This window comes from Rana temporaria, chromosome 3, assembly GCF_905171775.1.
Source record: "Rana temporaria chromosome 3, aRanTem1.1, whole genome shotgun sequence".
Classification (NCBI taxonomy): domain Eukaryota; kingdom Metazoa; phylum Chordata; class Amphibia; order Anura; family Ranidae; genus Rana; species Rana temporaria.
The window spans coordinates 356,335,353-356,355,952 of record NC_053491.1 but is presented as its reverse complement, the minus strand read 5'-3'; the positions used below and the strand labels follow the sequence as shown (position 1 = coordinate 356,355,952).

General features: G+C 42.8%; 1 protein-coding gene across 2 annotated transcripts in view; it reads left to right on the top strand.

Moving 5' to 3' along the window:
• RFX4 (regulatory factor X4) overlaps positions 1-20,600 on the top strand; it is a 114,315-nt gene that overhangs the window by 56,950 nt on the left and 36,765 nt on the right. For both annotated transcript variants that reach the window (XM_040345213.1, XM_040345212.1), the window contains exons 6-11: positions 1,325-1,538; positions 3,758-3,835; positions 6,389-6,552; positions 9,557-9,657; positions 18,000-18,058; positions 20,285-20,429. In XM_040345213.1, coding sequence (XP_040201147.1) covers positions 1,325-1,538; positions 3,758-3,835; positions 6,389-6,552; positions 9,557-9,657; positions 18,000-18,058; positions 20,285-20,429 — 761 coding nt within the window. The remainder of the gene's footprint in view (positions 1-1,324; positions 1,539-3,757; positions 3,836-6,388; positions 6,553-9,556; positions 9,658-17,999; positions 18,059-20,284; positions 20,430-20,600) is intronic.

Sequence of the window (20,600 nt, the reverse complement as noted above, 5' to 3'; positions counted from 1 at the left end):
CAATAGTTTGGGTCTCTCTAGTCTTAACTATGACATCACAGACTCCAACATTATATTTAGTATAATACTTTGCAGTCATTATACATAACAATATTTGGTTAAATTCAACTATTTTAAAAGTATTAATAATTAAACAATCCAAGAATTTTAAAAGGAAAATAAAGCACAATAATTTTTTTCTTCTTTTTGATTAACAGTATACACCATACTCCAACAGTACAGACTGCTATAGGTTTAAAGTCACCACTGTTTTCATTTTTTTTTGGAAAATTGATTTGAGACGTTAAAGAATCTCCATAACCATCCCCTAATCCCCTAATGCCCTAACCATTCATATTTAAAGGGCCAGTTTATTAAAAAAAAATGTATTAATGGATGCATAATGGCTTCCAGTGCCTCTTACAGACTTTTAAAATAAAAGGCATCCTCTGCCATGATTTCCAGCTTTGACGTCTCTTGCTGCCTAGTTGCAGCCTTTAGGGCAGGGATCCTCAAACTACGGCCCTCCAGCTGTTGTAGAACTACACATCCCATGAGGCATTGTAACACACTGACATTCACAGACATGACTAGGCATGATGGGATTTGTAGTTCCTGAACAACTGGAGGGCCGTAGTTTGAAGACCCATGCTTTAGGGTGCACTCTCTTTAATAAAATAAATGGAAGATGCTCCAGTGTAGATATTAAATACGTCAAATACATGGAAAACACTACAGGGATGGTGAAACCTCCTTGTTATGGTTGTGGCAGTAGGTGTACAAGATCTATAAAAACCCATGAGATATATAAGAAGTAAGTAGGTGAGTGAATTTGCCAGCATCTATACTGTATAATATAATCTTTGCAAGGACTTATATCTAGTTTTGGGAATAGTTAAAATACCACTTTTCTTTTACCATCTGTGGTCCCTTGTGGTAAATTATTCTTACTACCTGTCCAATAGACGCAACATAAATGAAGATAAAATCTTCTTTTACCATCTGTGGTCCCTTGGGGTGAATTATTCTTACTACCTGTCCAATAGACGCAACATAAAATCTTACAAAAATAAGAGAAATACCATCTTAGACAGTTGCTGGAATAAGTTTCCCCATTGGAAAATGTCCCTCTTTTCTTGTTTTTCTTCCCACAATTTTGTATTTTCCCTCACTTTCAGTCATGATGAAAATATTCACCAGGACTAACAGAGAGGGTGAACCCCAGAATTGGGACTCAGATGGTAATAAAATCCTGACATGAGCTTCAACACCTCACCTTTTCTATCCAAAAACGGAAAAAAAGTTTTGTTTTTTATACAATTTAAGATGCTTTTTTTCCCACCAGGTATCATTATTATGGCATCGCTGTTAAGGAGGCCTCTCAATATTATGATGTTATGTACTCTAAGAAAGGAGCCGCATGGGTCAACGAGACGGGAAAAAAAGAAGTCACAAAGCAGACAGTGGCGTATTCACCACGATCCAAGCTTGGAACATTATTGCCAGAGTTCCCAAATGTCAAAGACCTAAATCTGCCATCTAACATCCCAGAAGAAAAGGTAGCTATAGAGCCAGATTTGTTCCCCAGGGTCTCTCCTCTCTATTCTTCCAAAAGCCATACTAGACAATGTCCAACATCCAGTCATTTAAGTAAAAAAATTACTTTATCTAAGACAATGTAGCTGATAGGACCACAAATGTTATGTAAAGGCCTGTTTGCTAAAAGAAATGACACTATCAGCATATCAGAAGTCAGTTAGCAATGACCAGGTTTATTTCTTGTCATGGATCAGAGCAGCCTTTTTTTAATGAGGATGCCATGGCACTGTGGTGTGTTCTTCAGGAGTGCCTTGGCAAAATGTCTAAATATTGCCCCAAATTGCCCTCAAATTGTGCACAAGCTAGCAAGTGGATCAAGCCTTCCTTTTTGTTACACTAAGCCACAGGTTTTTTATTGTGCAGCACTACAACCAGACACTGGTGTCATTGTTTGCCCCTCCCTTGACCCACCCCAGCATGGGTTTCACGATGAAGAGCAGGGGAAGGGGCCAGTAAATATGTAATTTACTGGACCCTTCCTTTTCTGAATACACACAGTGAGTGATCAGTATCGATCACTCATGGTGTTCATTCATAACAGAAGCATAGTAAAGTGTGATTACTGTGCTTCAGTTTGTAAATGAACAGGAAGCCGATCAGCACAGAACACATACCATTCATTTACAGTACAGTGCAGCTGAGGCTGCAAAGAAAGGGACTGGAGAATCTCTGTTCTCGGTTCCTTTTTCTGTCTCAAAATTGAGACATCATGGATCTGTTTAGGCCCTGATGATTCATTAAAGCCCCCAATGGGACTTCTAAAAATATTGTATAGTTAAAAAAAAAATACATTTGTAAAAAATAAAATAAATAATAATAATAATAATAATAATAATAAAAAAAATAAAAAATAAAATATATATATATATATATATATATATATATATATATATATATATATATATATATATATATATATATATATATATAAAGACCGACACCAGTCTCTGCCATATTGACACCAGTCTCTGCCCTACTGACACTGTCCACTGCTTTACTGATTGACACCATCCACTACTCTACTGCCTCACACCAACCTCTGCCTTACCGACACTGCCTACTGCTCTACTGACGGATATCAACCTCTGCCCAACTGACCCATCCACTGCTCTACTAACTGGTACCATTCACTGCCCTACTGACACTGCCCACTGCTCTACTGACTGATACCAACCTCTGCCCTACTGACCCATCCACTGCTTTACTGACTGACACCATCCACTGTCTTAGTGACACCTATCTCTGCCCTACTGACACGTCCATTGCTCTACTGACTGACACTATTCATTGTCCTACTGACACCAAGCTCTGCCCTACTGACACGTCCACTGCTTTACTGACTGACACCAACCTCTGCCCTACTGACACTATCCACTGCTCTACTGAAATCATCCACTGCTCTACTGAAACCATCCACTGCCCTGACACTGTCCATGTTTTAATATATTTTAAAATGTTTATTTATATTTATTTATAACAGTGTGTGTCTGTGTGTGTATGGTGCAGCATGACCATTCCACAGAATGGTGGTACCGAAATTTGTCTGGTTCCTGCTGAATCAGTCAAATTGTGGTTCTTGTCATGCACCGGGCGTAGCATGTATTCAGACTGTTTAATTGGCTATATGCCTGGAGTTCCATTTGTTGAGATAAGACATCACCCACATATTTCAAGTCAGTGGACTCACTGACTTGCATTGTGAGAAGGAGCTGTAAAGCACAACCACTGTGTAACAATGCAAAGTAGGAAGCCATATGTGAGTATGTAATTAGCAAATATGGCTGTTCCCATGTACATATAGAATTACTAATTATAAACAGAAACTAATGGAAAATAGTTAATAAAATTATTCTTATTAAGCAATAAGCTTCTCATTTGCTGGTTTATCTAAATAGTCACTGATGCAGGCTATACATTACCCATAAATGAGAAAACATATACCCAATTTCTTTAAAGTGTTTGTTACCCCAACATTTCATATTCCTAACATGTGCCTGTTGTACCATGAACTAGTATGAAAAGGTATCCTGTTTTTTTTGTATTGTATTCTTTTTTGTATTGCTTCCTTTGTGTGAAATCCCTGTGTGAATTAAACTGAATAGGCTGTTTTACAAGGTGATCGTATACAATAACTTTAATATAACTTCTTTATAATGAAACTTTCTTTTTTCTTCTATAGATTTCAACATTTATAATGATGTATAGAACCCACTGCCAAAGGATTCTGGACACTGTAATACGAGCCAACTTTGATGAGGTATGGTTATGTACATTTCTTCAATTGTATGCAAAGTAAGCAAGCTATTTCCCCAATGTGAAAACCTAAGGCAGGCCATAGACAGTGCAAATTGCAACCACAAGTTGCAGGATTGAAATTAGCACGATTTCCCCATCAGCACAGACAGTGTTGATAGGGGAATCCCTCCTGCTAAGCAATTGTCTTCTCCTGGCGGGGAGCGGTGGAAGCCAGGGATTAACGCTAGTGGCTATCAACTTGGTAAATCAGCCTGCCCATTAATGGTTTGAATCTAGGCTGGTTCTTGATGAGGCAGCCGAGATTTCGAACCGTCTATAGCTGGCCTAAGGCGGGGGAAGCTGTACAACACAGTGATTATTGCTAGCGGCTATATAAGCTGCTATTAATAATTACATGTAAAATTTGTCAGGCTGGTTGTACCCAAGTTGATCAACTTGGGTACATTAAGCCTGCCCATACATGGTTTCGAATCTTGAGCGGTTCCTGTTGAAACGGCCAAGATTCAAACCGTCTATGGTCGGCTTAACTCCATTGGTTTAGTAAACTTTAAATGGTTAGTTTGGACCAGCTTGGTGGAGATCATGATGTCATCTACCCAGCTCTTACCTCAGTCAATCAAAGGAAGCCTGGTATTCATTCAAAGAATACAAAGCTCCCTGTGACTGGCTGAGCAGGACTCAGCCCGACTCAATTTTTTGTGAGTGGGTCAGAAAGTGCCCACCCCACTGCCGTAAAAACCGAGCGGTTTACCATATGTACCGTAGCTGAAGCTACATGCAGTTTATACAGCACTGACAGCCACTGTATGTATTAGTAAAGGAAATAGTTTTTTTTCGACCAGCTTGGTCCAAACCAACTATTTAAAGTGACACTAAACACACAGGCCCGGATTCACATAGAATCGCGTATCTTTGTGCGGGCGTAACATATCCTATTTACGTTACGCCTCCGCAACTTAGACAGGCAAGTGCCGTATTCTCAAACCAAAGTTACGGCGGCGTAGCGTAAATAGGCTGGCGTAAGCCCGCCTAATTCAAATGTGGTAGATGTGGGCGTGTGTTATGTTAATTTAATGTGACCCCACGTAAATTACGCTTTCTACAAACGGCGCATGTGCCGTCCGTGAAAGTATCCCAGTGCGCATGCTCCAAATTAACCCGCAAGAAGCCAATGCTTTCGACGTGAACGTAAATTACGCCCAGCCCTATTCGCAAATGACTTACGCAAACGATGTAACATTTTCAAAATTCGACGCGGGAACGACGTCCATACTTAACATTGGTACGCTGCATGTACGCCTCATATAGCAGGGGTCACTTTACGCCGGGAAAAGCCTAACGTAAACGGCGTATCTGTACTGCGTCGGCCGGGCGTACGTTCGTAAATTCGCATATCTAGCTGATTTGCATATTTCTAGGCGTAAATCAGCGTACACGCCCCTAGTGGCCAGCGTAAATATGCAGTTAAGATACGACGGCGTAAGAGACTTACGCCACTCGGATCTAATACAAATCTATGCGTAACTGATTCTAAGAATCCGGCACATAGATACGGCTCGGACTCAGTTACGACGGCGTATCTGGAGAATACGTGAATCCGGCCCACACTGTTTAATTTACACTGTTCAATTTACACTGTTCCTTCTGTATCTGTATATGGATGGTGGCATTGGAGTTATGTTAATTTAAAAAAAAGTACCCTTTTCCTAATAAATATACACCAGTCACATAACCCAGCTCTTTCCAAGCCTGTCTGCAGGGAAACATAAGCAGGAGGAACTTCTAGTCCCCGACTGCGGTTGACATGTAAAAAAAACAAAAAAACAAACAGCCTTTTGACTACAGAGTGGAATAAATAAAAAATAATATATCAATAAACTGTTTTAAATTGGCATACAAATATATATTTTAAATCAAATCTTATTATTTTGTGGAAATAACATGGCGTGGATAGGTTTCTGCCAATCAAGCCCCTCCAGCCTGTGTCTTAGAATTAGAGGGAAGTGAAGCCTCTATTAATCTACACGTAATATCCCGTCCCCATAGCTGGTTAGTGGGCATGGAGGAGGAGGGCTGTCACTTACCCCTGTGTATACACCCACATGTATGACTCTATAGTCACATGACCTGCTCAGATGTGAGAGGGAGGAAATGCTCAGCATTGAAAATCCAAAAGCCTAAAATATGTTTTTAATGATAAAACTGGAGCTTTTCTGAAAAATGAAACTGTTGGTTATTATTGAGACATGTCATGAATATTTTAATGCAGACTCAAGTTATTGAATGGTCCACTTTAAAACATTAACTTTGTTGAATTATATGCTAGCTTGCTTCATTTATCTTTCATGGACCTTAGTTCAGACAACTCCGCTAGAATTCACCAATGTGGTAATTACAATGTCAAACTACGGTGTCCGAATCCCCAGAGCATTCTCCACAATGTAAATTAACTAACTTTGTAAGGGTGAGAACATCATTATGGCCTTGCGAGACATAAGAATTCAGAGGGCATCCCACCAATTATGTTTATAATTGTGATTGTTTTTTTTTTTAGGTTCAAAGTTTCCTCCTGCACTTTTGGCAAGGCATGCCTCCACACATGCTGCCAGTCCTGGGCTCGTCCACGGTGGTGAATATAGTGGGAGTGTGTGATTCTATACTGTATAAAGCCATCTCCGGCGTTTTGATGCCAACTGTATTACAAGCATTGCCTGACAGGTGGGTGCACTCACATTCTACACCTTTTTGTTCCATTCCACAATAATGGGCAGTAGAATGATTCATTGAGTAGCAATTCTGCTTTGCAGCATTGGGGTCAGCATTTTGAATCCCAACCAGAACACTATCTGTACAGAGCTGGCATGTTCTCCTTGTGCTTGCATTGGTTTTCTACCCACACACCTAAAACATGCTGGTAGGTCAATTGGGACCTTAGATTGTAAACTTCTTGAGGACAGGAATGTGCACAGCATATTTCAAGCCCTGCATAAATTGTCAGCGCTTTATAAATACTTGTAATAATGTAATGCATTATATGTGCAATATATATACACTACTGTGCAAAAGTTTTAGGCAGCTGTGAAAAAATGCTTTAAATTAAGAATGCTTTCAGAAATAGAAGTGTTAATAGTTTATATTTTTTATTAATTAATAAAAGGGAAAGTAAATGAACAGAAGAGAAATCCAAATCGAATGAATGTTTGGCAGGTAGGTTGTTGCAAATATCTTTCAAAACTAACCACAGATCTTCTGTGAGTGTAGGCTGCCTCAGATCCTTCTGTATCATTTAATCTCAGACACACTTGATGATGTTGAGATCAGGACTCTGTGGGGGCCAAACCATCACTGTGTGTTTGGAGACATTGATAAGTATCTATCTGCCTGTATTTTTCAGCATTGAAGACACCATTGATCCTGACCAAATCTCCAACTCCACCTGGAAGCTTCTCCAAGGTTTCAGAAAGCAGGGGGAGACACCAGAAGTGCTGCTTGCTGAGTCATCCAGTTTCCCTAAGTCACTCAGCCCTAAGGCTGCATTCACACCTGAACGTAGGTCGTTCGGTCGATTTTTCGGGTGTTTTTTTGGGGCGTTATGTCGCAGTATTCATGCTTATTTGCGCGTTTGCATACAGCGTCATCCGACGTTTTTGTACTTCAACCTTTTTTATTTTAGCCAATAGGATAAATTATAATCTTTTCATCACTTGTTGCTATGTTGGTAGATTTTTTTTATCTTCTGCCTGGGTGAAATGTTCTATTGATTAAAACGACAAAATGCCCGTAGCAAACGCTCGTTGTCGCGCTAGTCGCTTGAATCGAGCGTTTCCATTACATTCTATGGTAAATGGAAACGCTTAAAAACGCCCAAACCGCCCGATTCGCATCCGGAACTTGTTTGAGCTTCAGGCGTTCGGCGTCGGGCGTTTTGGAGTGGAGATGTGAACCATCTCCATAGGGAATAATGTATTTTTTCCCCTCTAGCATTTGTGAGCGTCACGCTTCAGGCGACAAAACGCTCAGGTGTGAATGCAGCCTAACTCAGATTCATCCCAGGCCTGGCTCTCATCCCCCTGTAAGAACATAAAAGGGAGATAGATGTACTAACATCATATTGTTAGTAAAGCAGGCCGAACCTGAGCTGTTGTGAGCTATCAGTTTGTTTTCCCCCGCTGGGAAAACTAGTAGCGTGTACAAGGCATCTTTTTTTTTTATGCACCTGGAATGTACTTAGCTGATTTCAACTGAAAGCTTAGTTGGAATTTAAAAACATGCTTCCTCACTGTAGCACTACCCCCGGAAGAGCTGCTGGTTTGTTTTGGGTGGCACGTTACCTCGTGGCTCTTCCGCCGTCCTAGGGGTGTCTAGTGAATATAGCAGTAACGGAATGTCTTTTTCTGTGCTCTTTATTACCCAGCTGGGTAAAAACATTAAAACTTGTGATGAAGAGTAGAGGTATAGCGTACCTGGACAGGCCCCTCTCACTGACCTGGCAGCCAGAGTATCACTCGAACTTGAAGGAAAAGTCTCTGCCACAGACCCTCCTGAAATGGACTCAGGGAAAAGCCTCTGCCACAGGCCCTCTCTGTGATTGTGATTAGGGAGATGATCCTCCTTGATAGAATTTGCGTCTGGATCTCCTTCAGATAGTTTTCAGGTACCAACTGACAGGTGACCAGTCTCTCAGTGTCCAGCTACCTTGATCCCTGGTGATTTGTCAAGACCCTATTGGATCGCCAGCCTCTCATTGGCTCTCCTCAGATGGACTCCCCACCGAACAGCTATCTTGCTTGGGATCTTCAGGATTGGGAACCCAGTCGACTACTGGGCTCCCTGCCACAGCTCAAATGTTCCGGACCAACATGGTCCCGGAACCAGGAACACTGCATGGCACGCGCACCCCAGCCTGGAAGGCCATTACACTGGGGCGCCGTGATGCGCAGTCACCCTAAAGGTGGGTGCCGCACTCCGAAGAAGAACCCAGACTAATGGCGTCTGCCCCATAAATACCCTCCCCTAGCATGCACAGCGAGGATCAACCCTCCTGATAGGCTGCTGGGGAAGAGCACACAAACCTCCACTCCACTGCTGCCACCCATCGCCCTGGGGTAGGAACTACACCCCAGTAACAATAGACAGCCCACAGCACAGCCAAGCTGAGACAGAGACCGGTTTTGAACATAATATTTGGATCAGAGTCAATTAACACTCTGATCCCTCTCTAAATTTAACTAGCACCGGTACTTTTTAAGTAACCAGGCACTACATCACCTATAGGTTAACAATGATTTTTTACCAATTGAGCAATTAATCATGTTAATCATTAAATGTTCAGTTCCAAGGAGTTCTAAGTTATCTTCTCTATACCAATAAACTATCGACCTCTAGCCTGATGAGTTCATCAGGGCCTTTGTAAAATTATGTAAAGCTTCCCATAATGAAGTCAATAAAAGCACCACATGACTGTTTTGTAATACAATATATGTGGAGGGTTATGATTATCACAAGACTGCGTACATGAAGTAGTTCATTCTTTAGGTGCAAAGGATTTATGAACTTATTTTGGAAAGTGTGGCCTCTAGTCTTGGCCTTGAGCAAGGGAAGCCAAATGAGGGAACAGGTTTCAGCTTCACAGGGGTAGATGCAATGGTGATAATTTATGCAATGGTATACTATAAAGTATCATTACTATTTAAATATTGTGCATATATTTTCCCTTTTTCAGTTTGACACAAGTTATAAGAAAATTTGCAAAACAGCTGGACGAATGGTTAAAAGTGGCTCTGCACAACCTTCCGGAAAACTTACGAAATATCAAATTTGAGCGTAGGTATTGATTTAGTTTGTGATTTCTTGTTATGGGTGTGTAAAAATATATTTCAAGGCCTCATTCACATGGGTGTATGTAAAATGGTCGTAAACCCAAAATTCCAAAACACCATTCTTTTGCACACTTCAGTAGTAGTTGTTGTTATAACCTAGTTCACATTGGCCCGGATTCAGAGAGCAATTGCGCCTGCGTAACCATAGTTACGCAGCGCAATTGCTTGCTTGCGCCGGCGTTACAAATGCTCCTGATTCAGGAACATCGTAACGCCGACTGCAGCCTAAAATTTTAGGCTGCATTCTTGCGATGACCGCTAGGGGGCGCTCCCATTGTGCTCAGTGTATAGTATGCAAATTGCATACTAACACCGATTCACAATGTTGCGCGAGCCCTGCGTACGCAAGTTACGGAGTTTCCGTACGGCGTCTTTAGCGTAAGGCTGCCTCTTCTAATAGTAGGGACAGCCAATGCTAAAGTATACCCGCCGTTCCCGCGTCGTGAAATTTGAATTTCACGTCGTTTGCGTAAGTGATTCGTGAATGGCGCTGGACGCCATTCACGTTCACTTTGAAGCAAATGACGTCCTTGCGACGTCATTTGCCGCAATGCACGTCGGGAAAGTTTCCCGACGGCGCATGCGCTTTACGATCGGCGCGGGAACGCGCCTAATTTAAATGATTCCCGCCCCCTGCGGGATCATTTAAATTGCGCGCGCTTACGGCGGGCAATTTTCCCGGCGCGCCCTCGCAATTTACGGAGCTACTGCTCCGTGAATCGAGGGCAGCGGCGCAAATTTGCGGGGGCGCAGGGCAAAATCGTTGCCCTGTGCCTCCGTAATTTATGCGCAATTCTTACTGAATCTGGGCCACTGTGTGTACCTCTCAAAAAGTCCTCCTCATTCGGTTGTACCAAATGTTTTACTTTCTCTGATGTCTCTCTCTCTGAGGTCTCTCTTTTTTCTGTTCTCTCCCTCTCTCTCCCTCAGATGTCTCTCTCCCTCAGATGTCTCTCTCTCTCCAATGTCTCTCTCTCTCTGAAGTCTCTCCGGTGTCTCTCTTTCTCTGATGTCTCTCTCTCTCGCTCTCTGAGGTCTCTCCAGTGTCTCTCTTTATCTGATGTCTCTTTCCCTCTCTCTCTCTGATGTTTCTCTCTCTGTGATGTCCCTCTCTGTCTGATGTCTCTCTCTCTCTCTCTGATGTCTCTCTCTCTCTGATGTCTCTCTTTTTGTATGCTCTACTGAGTGAGCTTTGTACCTGGATCTCCAGAGGAGAGGAGAGAGGAAAGTAAACTCAGCTCCTATCTCAGTCACAGCGAGGTACAGAAAAGCAGCAGACATGCCCCCTTCACACAGTCTGTGTAATGTGTCACATTACACAGGCTTTCATTGAAAAGAGAAGGGGCACGACACTGCCATTTTTTTCTTGGTGTCTGTTTTTTTTAAATCAGGAGAGTGGGGAGGATTACATATGGAGGATTACAGATTTCAGGTTGTTCTTCTACCTGCCATACTATGCACCAGTGGCGGCTGGTGCTCCAGCTGGGGGGGGGGGGGTGGCCGCAAACAAACCATGGTGCGTGAGATCGCTCCCTTCGATGAAGACGGCCTCCTCCGGATCTCCAGGTTCATCATCCCCTGGGAACCAGCCAATTAGGTCGCTTCTCCTCTCGGCCAATCAGGTCTCAGGACTCGCTTCCTGTTTGGCCGGGAGGAGAAGCAGGAAGACAATAGTGAATATTAATTCGCTATTGTCACACAACTAGGTGGTCTCAGGGCACAGTGCTCTGCGCCCCTAGCCCACCCTTTTTAAAGCCGATTAGAGGCTCTAATCATGTTCTTTCAACAAAAAAAACCATAGAAATCCATTTAAATACTAATTTAATTAGAGGCCAGACACATGGATTAGGGCAAATGATTTGTGCCCTTGTTCTTTATTATATTTAGTGTTCTGTTTGTATTTGACTTTCCAGGTTTACAACCACTTTAAGTATACACCTGTGCAAAGGGCCATGTTTGCCCGCATGGGATGCACAAGTGTTCCATGCATCCACCTGCAGGCAGACCAATTTTAGATGCATCAAAATTGAAAGTGTGCAAAATTTAGAGTTGTTTTCTTTTAGAAAAAATGGTCGTAAACCAGAAAAAATAAAATCTTTCTCCTGCCAGCATGCTGCAGATAAGGATACATGCTCTAGGTCAGTGATGACGAACTCGGGCACCCCAGATGTTTTGGAACTACATTTTCCATGATGCTTATGCACTCTGCAGTGTAGTTGAGCATCATGGGAAATGTAGTTCCAAAACATCTGGGGTGCCAAGGTTTACCATCACTGCTCTAGGTGTTAAAGCAGTGGACTCTTTGCACAGGCCTAATGCACCCAATCAACGTGAGAGTGTGAGCTTTGCTGATTTCAGACATAAAACACCCACAATGCCCTTGGTAGCATTAGATCACATTACAAAGGCTACATACACATTAGGTCATGTGATGGAACTCAGCTGCATATGTTTTATTATTAGCATGAAAGCAGTTCTATTTTTTACTCCGTAATGTGATTTGGTAATGCAAACATATGTACATAGACCATGGTGTGCTAATGATATATGATACATAATATTAAGTGTCCAAAGTCCACATCCATGGGAAATAATTAAATAAACAAGCAATAGTCTGTGTGTCACCAACAATTGTGACATATATGTGTTCAAACACAGGTGAAACACTAGTCCATATCCTCTCTTGAAAAAGTGGTGCATTCCAATGAATACCAAACCATGTAAAGGATGTTAGGAATTTCACCATGCGCACGTGACCACCACCACATCAAAAGCCGCTTACCGGATCAATATGACCCCCCAATTACAGGGATCAACCACGCATGATGGACAACGGACACCATGGGCATGATGATGTCACAAATTCTAGCTCCGCCCCTCCCCACGCGTTTCGCATCACTGCGCATCATTTTAATGACAGGTCCAATTTAAACCTACTCAATTGGCAATTTTGCTTATTGGCTTTGATTTTCATCTTGAACATCTAGACCCCTATGGATGCCAGCATCCTTATTTTATGAATTGATCTGATCCTGTGAAACTGCAAGACTTGCATCTTCAGGTTCTGAGCACCAACCTACGGTTAGAGTCATGTGAAAAGAGGCTGCAGACTCTCTTGATTTGAAGCACTGCAGAAAGCCTGTTAAATCCTGCTCTAAATGGTGATATAAAACTAGTATATACAGTAAGTACACCAAGCATACTTCTAACTTTAGCACAATTTTGATGCTTCTGTAGACTGCTGAAGCTGTTCTCTAATTAAACAATTTTTGAATTGCTTTTCTCTATGTGGAAAGGTGTAGTGTACTTAATTATGTATTTTTCTAGTCTGCGATAATCCATATTTTTCGATGCTAAAAAGGCTTTTATTTTATGCACAAGTACAAAAGCAGCAGATTATTATTAAAATGCAGCAAGGGACGTTATCAAATGACTCTGGCCCAGCAGGCTAGCTACTCTCTATCATACTCCAACTGCTAGCGCACCGCAGAGAGCCAAGACCATCACCTGCAAACTAATCCTTTCTCATTTCAAAGCATTCACGCACTCTCCATTGAGAAAAGCTGTTCACCATCATCCTGTAATTAAGAAAAAGGATTAGCCAGGGATCAAGAGCGTGAGCTTGGACGGTGTCACTTCTGGGTTAATGTGCATTATACATGTGTATTATTTAACATGATTTAATGGTGCAGAATGTTAATGGCAGAAAGACAAAAGAAAAATAATTAAAGCCAATGCAAAACAATTTTCTTCTTAATGCGTTTTAAAAATTATTATTAATATTTAATATTATTAATGGGATATAGAAAAGAAAACTATTGCTTTTTAGACAAGGAGATTTTGAAGTCATTAAAGGGGTTGTAAAGGTTTGTTTTTTATTTTCAAATAGGTTCCATTAAGCTAGCGCATTGTTGGTTCACTTACCTTTTCCTTCGATTTCCCTTCTAATTTTGTTTTCTTTGTCTGAATTTCTCACTTCCTGTTTCTCCTCAGTAAGCCTGCCCCCATCATTCGAGCCGTTCTGACTGGGGGTTAGTCAGACATCCCTGTGCGGAGACACTGGGCCAGATTCTCAAAGAGTTACGCCGGCGTATCAGCAAATGAGTCGTTACGCCGATTCACGAACATACGCTTGCCCGTTGCAGTAAATTTACGCCGTTTCCATAAGAGATACGCGGCGTAAAGATAAACATGCCCCCTAGGTGGCGTATCAATGTTAAGTATGGCCGTCGTTCCCGCGTCGAAATCTGAAAATTTTACGTTGTTTGCGTAACTCGTCCGTGAATGGGGCTGGACGCCATTTACGTTAACGTCGAAACCAATGACGTCCTTGCAACGTCATTTAGCTATATGCACGTCGGGAAATTTTAAAGACGGCGCACGCGCCTAATTTAAATGATCCACGCCCCCTACCTTGATCATTTGAATTAGGCGGATTTACGCTACGCCGCCGCAACTTTACAGGCAAGTGCTTTGTGAATCAAGCACTTGTCCGTAAAACTTGCGGCCGCGTAGCGTAAACAAGATACGTTACGCCCGCACAGTTTTACTCAAATCTACGAGAATCTGGCCCTTTGTGAACACATCGTCTCCCTGCAGGGCTGTAGTCCCAAGGAAGGCTGCGAGCACGCTAACTAACCTCTAACCAGAACAGCTCGGATGATGGGGGCAAGCTTACCGATAAGAGACAGGAAGTGAGTAATTCAGACAAAGAAAAAAACATTTAGAAGGGAAATCGAAGGAAAGGGTAATTGAACCAACAATGCACTCGCTTAAAGGAACCTATTTAGAAAATAAAAAACAAACCTTTACAACCCCTTTAACCATTTTTATTTTGTTTGCTTGAATTGGGAAATAAGCTAATATACGGTAGAATGACTTTACATCTATACCCACTTTTTTCAATCCATTATGCCGAGGGATGGCACAGATTGTATAGTGGATGTACCCCTTGCATCCTGGGGGCAGAGTTACTAACTTATATACTAAGGAACAGTGGCTAAATGCAGGTCTTAATTTTTGTTGACCGAACATTGCTGCTCAGCAATTATTCTCAAGTTGTTACGCCATGTACGTAGATAGTTCAGTACTGGTTCTAATACAGATTTTAAGTTAAAGGGGTTGTAAAGGTGAAATTTTTTTTTTCCTAAATAGCTTCCTTCACCTCAGTGCAGTCCTCCTTCACTTACCTCATCCTTCCATTTTGCTTTTAAATGTCCTTATTTCTTCTGAGAAATCCCCACTTCCTGTTCTTCTGTCTGTAACTCCACACAGTAATGCAAAGCTTTCTCCCTGGTGTGGAGTGTCATGCTCGCCTCCTCCCTTGGACTATAGGAGAGTCAGGACGCTCTCTACGTTGCAGATAGAGAAAGGAGCTGTGTTTTAGTGGGTGTCCTGACTCTCCTATAGTCCAAGGGAGGGGCGAGCATGACACTCCACACCAGGGAGAAAGAAGAACAGAAAGTGAGGATTTCTCAGAAGAAATAAGGACATTTAAAAGCAAAATGGAAGGATGAGGTAAGTAAAGGAGGACTGCACTGAGGTAAAGGAAGCTATTTAGGAAAAAAATATTTTACCTTTACAACCCCTTTAAGTCAGTGCTTTCTCCAGAGAGGAAGCGGCATTTCCCCAAAAAGTGTTGGATGCTTTTTTTATGACTTTTTTATTCAAATAATTTTTATTGAGTAACAACATTATACAGAGTATAGAAATATGGGTACAACATAATTGCCGTACAATAAGGCACTTACAGATTTGCTGTCAGGATATAAAAGAACATCTGTGATTTTACACTAAGACACTCTGGGCCAGATTCATAAAAGAGATACGACGGTGTATCTCCTGATCCGCCGTCGTATCTCTGAGATACGATTGTCGTATCTATGCGCCTGATTCATAGAATCAGGTTACGCATAGATATCCCTAAGATCCGACAGGTGTAAGTGACTTACACCGTCGGATCTTAGGCTGCAATTCTAGGCCGGCCGCTAGGTGGCGATTCAATTGCGGTCGGCGTAGAAAAAGCAAATGACTAGTTACGCCGATTCACGAACGTACGCTTTGCCCGTCGCTGTAAATTTACGTAGTTTCCATAGAGATACGCGGCGTAAAACTAAACCTGCCCTCTAGGTGGTCTAGCCAATGTTAAGTATGGCCTTCGTTCCCGCGTCGAAATTTGAAATTTCACGTCGTTTGCATAAGTCGTCCGTGAATGGCGCTGGACGCCATTTGCGTTAACGTCGAAACCAATGACGTCCTTGCGACGTCATTTAGCGCAATGCACGTCGGGAAATTATAGGGACGGAGCATGCGCAGTATGTTCGGCGCGGGAACGCGCCTAATTTAAATGGTCCCCGCCCCATTTGAATTAGGCGGGCTTGCGCCAGGGGGATTTACGATACGCCGCCGCAAGTTTACAGCCAAGTGCTTTGTGAATCAAGCACTTACGCTGAAAACTTGCGGCGGTGTAACGTAAATGTAATACGTTACGCCGCCGCCGCGTAGGGCGATTCTACCTGAATCTGTTATATATATATTCGCCAGCACACCAGGGATCATAACGTCCAAAGATTTAATGCATATCTATTATTTCAAAAAGAGCAACGTTTCGAGGCCACGCAGGACCTCTTCGTCAGGCAAAAAAGAGCACCCTTTTACTACTTGGCCATTTTGCCGGAAGGTGTGCAATCGGAATATTTTTGAGATTATCTACCTGAATCTGGCCCTCTATTTTCGGTTATCGGAAGAGAAAAGGTTAATTGTGTATTTAAGACACAAATGTATCAGTAATAACCAACGAAAAATGAACATATTGAAAATGCAGAATCTGAAAACTTCAGAATTTAACAACAATATATTGAACTTTGGATATAACAATACATAGGGTGGGAAAAAAGGAAATAAAAAGGAAACAAGAAAAGAAAGGCATAGTATAGATCAGGACCATTACCGAGGGCGATTTAGGGAGTTCCATATTGACCAATTAGATTCATATCTAGAAATACAACCATCCCTGTAGGCTAAGATTTTTTCATATTCTGCTACCACATTGACTTTCGAGATTAGTTCTCTCAGGCTGGGGATCTCATTAGTTTTCCATTTGCTCTTTTTATGACTTTTTACCAACAATTAATAGTATCTTGCACTCTTTTAACTGGTTTTGATCAGGCACTCCTTTCTGTTTTTCTATGGTTTGAACTATTGTTGGGTCACTATGTCCACTACAGGACCCTTGTAGAGTTATGGCAGTTGGAAAACCAATCCAGTATTAAACATGGGATTGTATTTTTTGGAAACTGAGAGTTTGAACCTATAAATGCAATGTGGTATTATAAAAATAAAATGGTCTGGGGTCCGCAGTCACATTATTTCATTTTGTGAGCTAGAGTTTTGGTTGTGCAGTATTGCTAAAAATGAGTGGCATTGTTTATTTTGTATGATTAGGAAAATTCAAGACAGTGGGCCAGATTCTGGTAGATCCTGCGGCGGCGTCGCGTAAGCTATTTACACTACGCCGCCCCAACTTACAGGAGCGAGTGCTGTATGCCCCAAACACTTGCTCCGTAATTTGCGGCGGCGTAGTGTAATTGGCCCGGCGTATCCCCGCGTAATTCCAAGGGGGCGGCTTGTATTTAAATTAAGGAGCGCCCCGTGCTGATCGAACTGCGCATGCGCCGGGCTTAAAATAGCCCAGTGCGCATGCTCCAGTTCTCAACGGAAAACGTCAATGACGCCGACGTGTGCGTCATTGACGTAAAGTCGTATTCAAGAACGACTTAGGAAAACGACGTACCCGACGGGAAAAGACGACGCGGACCCGACGCCATACTTAACATGGCATACGGCGGACTGGCGTAACGTTACCCCTCATATAGCAGGGGTAACCTTACGCTTACGCAAACGACGTAAGCGACGGCTACGTGACGAGAATTCGTTCGGGAATCGGCGTATCAGGCTCATTTGCATAAACAAATGAGACCTGAACGTAAACGCCACCTAGCGGTCGGCGTTGTATTGCATTTAGGATCCGACGGTGTAAGTGATTTACACCAGTCGGATCCTAGCCTAAATCCGTCGTATCTTGTTTTGTGAATCCAAAACAATGATACGCCGGCGGGAAATTCGAATTACGCCGGTGTATCAGTAGATACTCCGGCATAACTCTTCTGATAATACCTGAGGGTGAACTAATAAAAGGTTGTAATGCAACATTTAAATATATATTGGTTTTATCACAAAAAGCCTACATTGTTGTAATTATTTTTATTTCATTTATCGTCCTCATAGTGTCCAAAAGGTTCTCACAAATCCTTCGACGACAGACATCTTTAAACCATCTGTGTCAAGTGAGTATACTGCAGAAATATATTCCTGTCTGTCTCTCTCACTCTGAATTTGTTGGTGTGCCAACGCGGCAGGTGCTACATAATGAAACGGGATAGCAGCAGTGGCACCAGCAGACTCAGATCTGGAGAAGGCATGGACCTTCTCACTGGGCTGGAGGGACTTACATTGCTGTACACAATGCTGAGTAATGGGAAGAAAGGAACTGGTTCTCCCACCTGTACAAGTGGCTGGGGACTTCTCCTGCCCTCCGCCCATCCTGGCACCATAAGGCAGCTGCCTAAGCCACCTTATGGTAGCGCCAGCCCTGTGTGCCAATGCACTAGGACAACACACTTGTAAATGTGCATGATAAAGCATTATTGCACATCAACTTTTAGGCTGGGATAACATTATGGTTGGCACTCCAATGATCTAAAGCAGGGGACTCCAAACTGCGGTCCGGTGGCCAGATGCAGCCCTGTGGTTGCCTTTATTTGGCCCTTGGGTCACTATTCATCCCACTGATATGATACACTATTCTGCCCTCCAATACCAAAAATGGGGCGTAATTCTTACCACTGAAATCCACAACGGGCTATCATTTTTCCCACTGACACCAACAACGGGGCACTATTCCTCCCCCTAATACCAAAGATGGTGCACTGTTTACTCCCACTGATGCCAAGAAAATGTTCCATTCCCGCTGCTCACAGCCTGGCTTCTCTAAAGTCTGAAGGACATTAAACTGGCCCTTTGTTTAGAAAGTCTGGACACCCCTGCTCTAAAGCAACGGTCTCCAAACTTTCTAAACAAAGGGCCTGTTTACTGTGCTTTAAGGCAGCCGGACTGTGGAAAGTGGGGGTAGAAAACGGCGTTAGTGCCCCATTGTTGGTGTCAGTGGGGGGACTAGTGCCACATTGTTGGTGTCAGTGGGGGGGAATAATGACCCATCGTTGGTGTCAGTGGAAAGAATAGTGCACCATCAATGGTATCAGTGGGAGAAATAGTGGCCCATCATTAGTGTCAGTGGGAGAAATTAAGCCCCATCATTGGTATCAGTGGGAGAAATAGTACCCCATGATTGGTGTCAGTGGGAAGAATAATGAGCCATCATTAATGCCAGTTAAAGTAAGTGCCCCATCATTGGTGCCAGTTGGAGGAATAGTGCCCCATCGTGGGTTCCAGTGGAAGGAATAGTGCTCTATTGTTGATGTAAGTGCAGGAATTATTGCCCCATTGTTGGTGTTCGTGGGAGGAATAGTGTCTTGTATCAGTGTTTAAACATGTGTGCATTAACACACCTGACAAGTACGAACCCTGTCTGATTAATCGTTAGTGATTATAGTTCTGCTCCTAGGATAAAAAGTAAGGGCCAGATTCACATATAACTGCGGCGGCGTAACGTATCGTAGATACGTTACACCGCCGCAAGTTTTCATCGCAAGTGCCAGATTCACCAAGCACTTGCGATGAAATCCTCCGCCGGCGGCCTCCGGCGCAAGGCGGGCCAATTTAAATGGGCGTGTGCCATTTAAATTAGGCGCACTCCCGCGCCGGACCTACTGCGCATGCTCCGTTTCGTAATTCCCGTTGTGCTTTGCGCGCCGTGACATAATTTTTTCGAACGGCGACGCGCGTAGCGTAATTCCGTATTCCCAGACGGCTTACGCAAACAACGTTATTTTTTTTAATTTTGACGCGGGAACGACGGCCATACTTTATACAACAATACGATTGCTGCGTAAAGTTAAGGCACTAAAAAAACCGACTAACTTTGCGACGGGAAACTAGACTAGCGACGACGTATCGAACGCGAAAATCCGTCGGGATTCGCCGTAACTCCTAATTTTCATACCCGACGCTGGTTTACGACGCGAACTCCCCCCAGTGGCGGCTGCGGTATTGCATCCTAAGATCCGACAGTGTAAAACAATTACACCTGTCGGATCTTCTGGCTATCTATGCGTAACTGATTCTATGAATCAGTCGCATAGATAGAAACAGAGATACGACGGCGTATCAGGAGAAACGCCGTCGTATCTCTTTGGTGAATCTGGCCCTAAATGTCTGGTTACTATAGACACCCAGGCTGATAATTCCTATATCTGGATTGTCATCATGTTTGTATTCAGCATTTTCATGTAAATGCATTAACCCGTGTTGTTGTTTGAACAATGTTTTCACTGCATGAGCCCTGTATAATGAATCCTGTCTGTTCTCACCACTGATTTGCATGTGGATTGCAGGCATCACGGACAGTGATACACAGCGCAGATATTACATTTCAGATGCTGGAAGACTGGAGGAATGTTGACCTTAATAGCATTACCAAACAGAGTCTGTATACTATAGAAGATTCCAGAGACGAGCACAGGAAGCTGATTGTCCAGTGTAAGATGTGTGGATGTTGGCATGTGTACCACTTGGTTATCACAACTCAGGTGTAGGGTGACCACATTTCCAAACTACCATTCAGGGACACCCTCCCATCCCAAAAATCAGCTTGTGCTGTAACGAATCACAGCACAGTGATTGGACTATGGATTTATGATTTCTCCAATC